Source organism: Brassica oleracea, chromosome C4 (genome assembly GCF_000695525.1).
Source record: "Brassica oleracea var. oleracea cultivar TO1000 chromosome C4, BOL, whole genome shotgun sequence".
Classification (NCBI taxonomy): Eukaryota; Viridiplantae; Streptophyta; class Magnoliopsida; order Brassicales; family Brassicaceae; genus Brassica; species Brassica oleracea.
In genome coordinates this window covers 13,909,486-13,919,108 of record NC_027751.1, presented here as the reverse complement: position 1 = coordinate 13,919,108, position 9,623 = coordinate 13,909,486, and the positions used below count along the sequence as shown (strand labels likewise).

At 37.4% G+C, this 9,623-nt stretch overlaps 1 protein-coding gene and 1 long non-coding RNA gene across 2 annotated transcripts; one reads left to right on the top strand and one right to left on the bottom strand.

Annotated features, from left to right (window-relative positions):
• The first annotated feature begins 466 nt into the window (after positions 1-466).
• LOC106338196 (coiled-coil domain-containing protein 94 homolog) lies at positions 467-973 on the top strand. The gene has a single exon (XM_013777228.1). The coding sequence runs from the start codon at positions 467-469 to the stop codon at positions 971-973; it is 507 nt and encodes a 168-aa protein (XP_013632682.1).
• A 941-nt stretch (positions 974-1,914) lies between these two features.
• LOC106340834 lies at positions 1,915-3,015 on the bottom strand. Its single transcript, XR_001269521.1, has 4 exons — positions 2,840-3,015; positions 2,611-2,756; positions 2,420-2,539; positions 1,915-2,331 (listed from the first exon to the last, which is right to left on the bottom strand). It is a non-coding gene; the product is annotated as an uncharacterized LOC106340834 (long non-coding RNA).
• Between the last annotated feature and the right edge of the window lie 6,608 nt (positions 3,016-9,623).

Below are 9,623 nucleotides of genomic sequence, written 5' to 3'. Positions count from 1 at the left end.
TTGGTATTTCAGATTTTTTTTTAAAGTTTCGGGTTTGGATTTTCGGGTATAATTGTAGGTTTTTGGTAAAATTTTAGATTTTTAGAAAATATAATTTGGGTATTCAGGTAAAATTCGGGTATGTTTTGGGTTTTCGGGTCTGATTTTGGATAATTTTTTGGGTATTTTTGCGGTTCTTCGGGTATTTTTAGAGTTTTCGGGTCCTGTTCGGGTATTTCGGGTCTATTTCGGGTCCTAAATACCCGAATCGACCCGGATCCGAAATATACCCAAAACTTTTGGATATTTTACGGGTATTGAAATTATAGACCCGAACCGACCCGGACGCGACAAGACCCGACCCGGAACCGACCCGAAAAATTATAGGTACCTATATGGGTCTAAATTGGTAGGACCCAAAGGACCCGGACCGGACAATATCCGACCCGGATGCCCAGGCCTAAAGTGCACCAAGTGCTCGGCAGAGATGACAATCAAAACCGATCCAAAGAACTCGGGTTATGTTGTCAAATCAGGTGCAATTGGCCCTTATAATGGACACGAGGAGGAGGAAGAGAAGCATGAGGTAGCTGAAAACGCATTGGAGTCGTTAGAGAAGAGAACTAAGGTATCTAAAAGAGAGATTGAAGTTATGGCTGCGCTTGATGAGATGAAGTCTATGAAGTCTAGAAGAGCTTCCGTGAGCGTAGACTCAATGCTCGAGGCATTGAATAGAAGAAAAGAACAAGAAGAAGAGAACGTGGAGGAAGAATTTCTTATTAAGTCGATAAAATTTGGTAAGCGGTCTACGATTGATCAAGAGAAAAACGATGAGGTTTTGGATGAGAAAAAGAAGCCTAAGAAACGTGTCTGCGGTACATCTACCGCTCATATCTCTTCGGTTCGCATAGTCGCAAAGAAGACTGCAGAGCTACCACGGGAACTCGAAGCATTGTGTCACAACTATGGCACAAACAGCGACGAGGAGAAGTGATTCGGTTTTGCTCTAGCTATTTTAATTAGATTTTGCATAGATATTTTGTTACTTTTATTAATAAAAGCCTTTTAATAAATTTTGGGGAAATTGTTTTTTAGTCCAAAATAACACTTACATTGTCCCAACAGGCGAGCCTAAAACCGATTTTGTAAAGTTTTTTCCTTTAGTGCAATTTCTATTTATCAAAATAAACCAAATGAATAGTTTTACAATCTAATTTTTTTAGGAAAAATAGGAACTATTGGAAAATACATATATTAATGTAGAGGTACTTTTTTGTTTATAAATATGTTTGAACAAAAATTTCATAGTATTCTGCGAACTACGGAATTTCCATTCTACGAAGTGGAAAATGAAATTCATGTTTTTTATATCTACTAAAATTAGAATAAGTTATCTGCCTAAATAAAAATAATCTAAAAATATTTGGAATACACGTTATGCGCTTAATCTATCATTCTAAAATTTGTAGAACAAACAATCTACCCATTATTCAAAATCTAAAATCTGTAAAAGATAGAGTTCAAACGTATGTTCTTATTTCTATATATATATATATGTATATTCTATGGATAAAAATGAACAGTTATGAAAATATTTTGCAAATATTGTGTTTCCATTAATGTTGCTTCTTTAAACACCTAAGTTTTTCCCTTGATCTTTCACAAAGTTTTTTCGGTGATGCATATCTCTGTATTTTGTTGGGTGCAGCTTCAGGTTGGAAATTCTCTGTCGACGAAAAGAAAGGAGGAAAGTTACATGCTTTGGAATTGAGCACCATGCTCACACCATGAGGATATGGGTTTCTAACTCCGGTTTTTTCTATCTACGGCCTACGGTTTCATCCTTAGCTATGTCTCAAGTTTAAGCCACTTCATAATAAAATAGTTGTAATGTCTTGCAAGACAATGATACATGATAGAAACATACATCTTACACAGTCTATCTACAAAATATTGCAATGTGAAACAAACTCAATAGTACAATGAATATCGATTCTATTACAAGAACCAAAACCATGAACTGAATAACACGCTAACACTCCAACCTTTTTGCTTCCGACATGCCACAACGGGTCCTTTTGTTCTTCATATATCAACTAACGACCTTTAGCGTTTCCAACTGTGAGTTCAAGATCCTCCATAGCCGCGTCATGAATCCTCTCCCCTTCCAAGGCTTAACTTGCCTGTTCTCAAATTTGAATTCCGAGCTTTGACTTGAGCTCTTCGATCACCAAACTCGAGTAGAAGCTTAGATTATCCAGCAACACACCGATGCCTTGCTGCGTTAGTAGCAACCAAAGATCCGTAATTGTTGAGATTGAGAAAGGGAGTAGTTTTCAACAATTGCACAACCTAAGCAACCACAATAAAACAGAAAACTGATGAAACCTGACCAATCAATTCAAGGTAATGAGAGAAGAGATAAAAGACAACAACTCACAGCACCATGACCTTCGATCCTGAGTAAAGGCACTTTAGGGAACACAACAGATCCTTATGAGATAGCCTACACTTCAATGTCGGAACAATCAACCCCTCTAAGATAATCACAGAAAGATTCCTGCTTTCAAGTATAACCAAACCGGTTAAACCCATTGTAATAAAAAAAAGTTGGAGTCTTTGTTTGTTTACCTCACATCCAGGCAATGAATCACGAACGAAATCGATCTCTTCATTGGTCGAAGTGAAGTTAGCGAGGAACTTTGATGCATTCTTCCAACTCAGCAAAGATAGTGTACTCTACACCAGATGGGTTCTTACGAAAATACAAATCAAACCTGCGGAGTAAGATGATAAAGTTTCAGACTTTCGTTGGTTCTATTCAAATCAAAGGATTGATATTGAGAATTGAGATACTAACACGGATCTTTCGGATTGTTTGCCGGCTTTCCAGTAAGCATAATCCATGGTGACTTGGTAGAGATTGTTGAGCAGACCCGGTTTCCTCCCATCGTCAAAGACATTCTCTTTCGTCCCCATTAAACTCTGTTTTGTTTTGTGTCTGTGATTGTGCTGAGGAGAACGAGTGAGATTCTGTTTTGTCCGGGTTTATTTTAATTTTGATTAGCTTATTTAAAATATCATATCTAAATATATTATTAATTATTTTATAATTGTAGTTTTGAATTTTTAACGTGAAAAAAACAAAAATAGCATTAAATCAAATTTTTGTTCCCAAACTAGCACTCAAGGTCAAAAGTCACAAAAATAGCATTTAATGTTTTATCAAAAGATTAGATTTTAGGGTTTAGAGTTAAAGGGTGGGGTTTAGGATTTAGGGTTTAGGGTTTAGGGTTTAGAGTTTAGGGTTTAGAGTTTAGGTTTTAGGGTTTAGGATTTAGAGTTGAGAAATGAGGTTTTGGGGATAAGATTTCAAATTTTGAAAAATAAAAAAATTAAAATTTTCAAAAGATAAAATGCTATTTTGGTCATTTTAGTTTTTGAGTGCTATTTTTGTGATATAAACTTAGAAAGATGCTATTTTGGAGATTTGCCCATTTTTAATTGTATTTTCAAAAGACAAATTTGGGATTTTGGTGAACATTAGTCTAGTGGAACAATTTTATGTTGGGTTTATTCCCATAAGACAATGTATATGTTTTTTTGGTGTAAAAACCAATTCCCCATAAATTTTTACGGTTGAAGTTTATGAGATTTTAGGAATTTTACGTTCTAAATTTGAATTATTATAAAATCACTAATAAAAATTACAATTTTTCTTTTTTAAAAAGCCACAAAATAACGAAATATAAAAATGAATAATCATGTAAATTTGTTGCTAAAAATCAATGAAATTATTACAAAACAACCCTGAGAAAATTGTAGCTAATTTTCAAAAATATCTTTTGCTGCGATTTGATCATAATTTTTATGACTATTGGTAAATCCTAAATTCTAAAACAAATTTTAAATTCCAAACTCTAAATACAAACTTTAAAATTTTAGTATTTTCATATTCATATCCACGAATTTTTTACGAATAATCGTGAAAAAATTAGTTTCAGTTTCTTTGCTCATTTTAAACTAAAAACAATATAATGTTTGTGTTTAAACAACTCATGGTCCGTCTTAAAACTAGTTAAAACAACACGAAATCTATCTGTTCACTAAAGATCAGGACGAGTCAACGGAGGAACAACACCAGCTCTGACCTAAAGCTGAAGAAGCACTTTAGGCCCCAAACTATACTAAATATTAAAGGGTGACATGATCTTGTATCCTTTGTAGAAGCCGGAAAACCAGATCGAAAGAAACGATATAATATAAACGATGTTAAGGAAAATATATAGACAATTCGAAACCATAACGAAAATGAAAGCATGGAGTCGAGACGAATCGCTTTCCTTAACTCTTAATACTCGCTCCGTTAGTGCGACGGATCTGTACGAATATGAGTCCCAGGATAAACCATTATAGGTTATCACGCAGCACTCGTGAAGAACCTCTACGAACTAATATTTCTACGAAACACTCTCTAAAACTTACGCTAAAGGATTTGCTGGTTTTGGTTGTGAAAAAACGTTGAAAAATGAAGAAGGAAGAGAGTCGATATATAAAGAGGAGACGAGGAGCGATTTTTCGAAAATGTTCCCAACGTTTTCCGAAAATCTCTCAAGGATCTCGGAGTGGAACGTTGAGCAACTTTCTCCGCAAGTTTCTCTCTTGTTGACTCGGTTATGATCCATTTCGAACAGATAAACTTCGTGTCGTTTTTAGACAAACTGCAAAAACGTTGTGCTTAACTTGGTCCAAAAAGAATCTTATTGGGCCGGGGGCCCTACACCAAGACCAAGACCAACACCAACACCAAGACCAAGACCAAGACCACGCCCACGCCCACGCCCACGCCGAGCCCAGCCCAGCCCAGCCCTGCCGAGCCGACCGGACGGCGGCGGCGGCGCACGCGTGGGGAGCCTTCCTCTCTCTCCAAGCTGTTTAAGCTCTCATAGTGAGAAGGCATATTTATATCACTCCAATTCTCTCCTCTTGGCCGATGTGGGACTCTTCCCCTTAGCCATCTTTCATTTCATTGACATTAACTGGGGTTTATTATATCTAAAGCCCATGTCATTTACATTCACAATTTAATTAAAGCCCAAAGGCATTTAATTGATCCAACAATCCCTCACATGAATAGAAATGACACTAAACATATGCATACTAAATGCAGACTCGATGGACTCTAAAAAATTATACTTATTCTAATCCTGACTAGACTAGATAAACTTATCGAGAATGTTTGCGAAAAAATTCACTGTGTTTGAGTTGGTGGCATTTTTAAGCCTTGAACCACTAATAGTTAATATCTGTCGGGTTTACTTTACCAGAAGGTGAACATGATGTCTTGACCCAACCGGTGTTTTATGTAGACCGAGACAACATGCATAACGCAACTTCATTTTCTCGTAGAACTTAGTTCTCTATTGTGTTCATTTTGGCCCTGAACTATTCCTGGTTTTCATGAGTGAACTTAGAGAATATAGTCTTGCATTCATTCTCCTAGAAACGGCCCCATTTCACACTCATTAGATGATTAACCATGAAAAGTATTGAGTAATACTCCGCTTAGAAGCTATGGAATCATTAAAAGTTTATGCTTATCCTTCTCACATTTGTTAGCACTTTTATCATCTTAGGAGCTGGGAAGAGACTACTGTGTCTCAAGTGCTTTGGTTAGATTCAGTTTGATTTTTTTTTCCCTTTGAACCTACGTCTTGGGATCTCCAGTCATAATAGGTAGGGTTGCAATCAAGCATCCTCATTCGTTATAGGCTTTAAACCCATTCCTTTTGATGATTTAGCAACAACATCTCGTGGCAAACCTTTTGTAAATGGATCCGCTAGGTTGTCAACCGATTTGATGTAGTCTATTGTGATTACACCAGTTGAGATAAGTTGTCTAATGGTTTTATGTCGTCCTCTGATGTGACGAGATTTACCATTGTAGAGATTACTCTGAGCCCGAGCTATAGCTGATTGACTATCACAATGTATGCGTATAGCTGGCACAGGTTTCTCCCACATAGGAATATCTTCCAAAAAAATTCTAAGCCATTCAGCTTCTTCTACTGCTCTGTCTAAGGCTATGAACTCCGATTCCATGGTAGATCTGGCTAACACTGTTTGTTTGGTAGATTTCCATGATATTGCTGCTCCTCCTAGTGTAAATACATATCCACTTGTGGATTTGGAGTTTTTAGAATCTGATATCTAGTTAGCATCACTGTATCCTTCTAAAACTACTTGTTCTTTACCATAGTGAAGCCCAAAATCTTCGGTGTAGCGCAAGTAATTGAGTACCCTCGTTATAGCTTTCGAGTGTGTATGACCTGGATTACTAGTATATCGACTAAGTACGTTTACTGCATGCGCCAGATCTGATCTAGTATAATTGGTCATGAGACTTCTGATCACACGTGCATACTCGTTTTGTGAAACAGTTTCACCTGAATTCTTTATCAAGTGCATTTGGGGATCTAACGGAGTTTTAGCCGTACTATTAGAGTAATTTTTAAATCTTTCTAATATTGTTTGAGCGTAATGAGATTGGGTTAAGATAATTTCGTTTGAATTTCTTGTGACTTTAACCCCGAGAATTACATCTACTAATCCCAAGTCTTTCATCTCAAAAGTCCCTTTGAGCATGTTTTTCGTTTGACTGATAATGTCTTTATTTCTTTCAATAATGAACATATCATCTACATATAGACATAGCAAAACATACGCATTTTTGATAGTTTTGTAGTATATGCATTTGTCACATTCATTTATCTTAAAACCATTTGACATCATTGTATTGTCAAATATTTCGTGCCATTGTTTAGGAGCTTCTTTAAGCCCATAAAGTGACTTTACAAGTCGGCATACTTTGTCTTCCTGTCCGGGAACGACAAAACCTTCAGGTTGTTTCATGTATATTTCCTCTTCTGAATCACCATTTAGAAAATCTGTTTTTACATCCATTTGATGGATTTCTAGGTCTCTTAAGGTTGCGATTGCTATCATTAGTTTTATTGATGTTATTCTCGTTACTGGAGAATATGTATCAAAATAGTCAAAGCCTTCCTTTTGTCGGAATCCTTGAACTACAAGCCTAGATTTGTATTTTCCAGCAGGTTTTCGTGTCATTATCCATTTATTTCCTAATGCTTTGCAGCCAGGTGGTAAATCTATTATGTACCATGTATAATTTTGCATGATAGAATCAAATTTACTCCTGACAGCTTGGTTCCAAAAAGGAGCTTCTGGTGAAGTCATGGCTTCTGCCAAAGTTTTTAGAATATTTTCTACTAAAAATGCCATTAGGAAATCTTCACCAAAATTTTTTTCCTTGCGAGCTCTTTTGCTTCTTCGAGGTTCATCTTTTTCTTCATTTTCTGAAATATCATTTATAGAAATCTCGACGTTTGTCTCAGTTTCTGAGTTCTTGTCATTGTCTTTTTCTTCTCGAGTTCGTTTTGAACCTTGTTTTTCCTTATATGGAAAAATATTTTCAAGAAAGATGCATTTCTTGATTCCATGACTGTATTTTCATGAATGTCTGATATTGCAGATTTATGTACCAAAAATCGATAAGCAATACTGTTATGTGCATATCCGATGAATATGCACTCCACTGTCTTAAGTTCAATAGTGACTTTTTTTGGTGGTGGTACCGCAACTTTTGCCAAGCACCCACACACTTTGAGGTATTTATACGAAGGTAAATTACCTTTCCATAATTCATATGGAGTTTTGCCAGTTACTTTGTGTGGAATTTTGTTGAGGATATAATTAGTGGTAAGCAACGCTTCCCCCCACATGTGCTGGGGTAACCCAGATTCCTGCAACATTGCATTCATCATCTCTTTTAGAGTTCGATTCTTGAGTTGTAGTTTGATGGATTATTCCATGTTCTTTACAGAATGCATTGAATGGACCATCATACTCGCCTCCTCTGTCGCTTCTAACTACTTTAATAGTTGTTTTAAGCTGATTTTCGACCTCGAGTTTAAATTCTTTAAAATTTTCTAGGGTTTTGTCTTTGCTATGTAATAAATATACATAACAATATTTTTGTGTAGTCATCTATGAAGGTCACAAAGTACTTTTTCCCACCTCTAGTTTGTATGTATTTTAAATCACATAAATCGGTGTGAATTTAAATCTAGAGGTTTATTAGTTCTTTCAACACGAGGTGATGGGGTTTTTGTGAGCTTAGCCTGTACGCATACTTCACATTTTTGTTTACTTGTTTTGCATTTAGGAATTAGATTTAAATTCATTAATCTTTGTATAGATTTGTAGTTTACATGGCCTAATCTTTCATGTCATATATTAAAAGACTCAACCAAATAAGCAAATGGCTCTTTTTTATTCATTGAAACTTTTGGAGCTACAACTTTCGGAGGGACTGTCATTACATTCAACTTGACAAGTCCACCCTTAACATACCCCTTTCCCAAATACATCTCATTCTTCCTAATCACGAGCTTGTCCGCCTCAAAGCTTGTGGCGAATCCATTCTTGTTGAGAAAGGTTCCCGAGACCAGGTTCTTCCTCATGTCAGGCACATGTTTCACATTCGTCAGAGTGACCTCACGTCCAGATGTCATCTTGAAAATCACATTGCCGCGTCCTTCAATCTTGGAGACTGCAGTGTTTCCCATCCTGAGCTTCTCCTGAGTCTCGGTTTTCTGATAGGTGCTGAAAATCGCCCTATGGGTGCAAATGTGGGTGGTTGTACCAGTGTCATACCACCATTCCTTGGGGTTGTTGCTTTCAACCATGTTGGCTTCAGTCACCACAGCAACGAGATCCTCCTCAGTGAGATTTGCCTGAGCCTTCTCATCCTTGATCTTTTTGCGACACTCAATAGTCTTGTTCCCCACTTTGTGGCAGTAGTGACACTTCCCCTTGAACTTCTCCACATTTGCATTCGCATTGATTTCTATGCCTTTGTTCTTGAAGTTTTTTCCCGAAGCCTTCAGGGCTGCAGCAGTTTTGGAAGGCTTGGCAGGAGAATGGGCGTGTGTCTTTCCTTTGCCTTTGTGCTCAGCCATTTTGACACTGTGCTCCTTAGGAGTGACCTTGTCAGCAGTTCGGTTTCTGGATTTCATCTGAAGCCTCATGATGAGATCCTCGAGCCCCATCTTCTTCTTCTTGTGCTTCAAGTAGTTCTTGAAATCCGCATAGCTTGGAGGAAGCTTTTCAATGAAGCTGAGAGTTGTGAATGTCTCGCAGATGGACATTCCTTCAGCAGCGATTTCATGGCAAATGAGCTGAAGCGCTTCCACCTGATCCATGATGGGTTTTGAATCCACCATTTTGAAGTCGTGGAATTTTGAGGCCACATACTTCTGGCAGCCAGCGTCCTCACCTATGTACTTTTTGTCCAGTGATCCCCATAGCTCTTTCGCCGTGGGGATCTCATAGTACACACGGTACAATGGGTCAATGAGACGACCCAAAATGTAACCTTTGCAGATGAAGTAGGAATGCACCCATATGTCAACAGTTGCGAGACTGTGAACATCATCAATCCCGTAAGGAATAAGGGGCTTGTCCTCCTAGATGAACTTGTCCAGCTTCATCATCGTCAGGAAGAACATCATCTTCTTCTGCCACGTTTTAAAGCCTTTGCCATCAAACTTGTCTGGCATCAG

What these genes read in the sequence shown, in the direction of transcription:
- LOC106338196 (XM_013777228.1), top strand. Translation starts at nt 467, where the DNA reads ATGACAATCAAAACCGATCCAAAGAACTCGGGTTATGTTGTCAAATCA.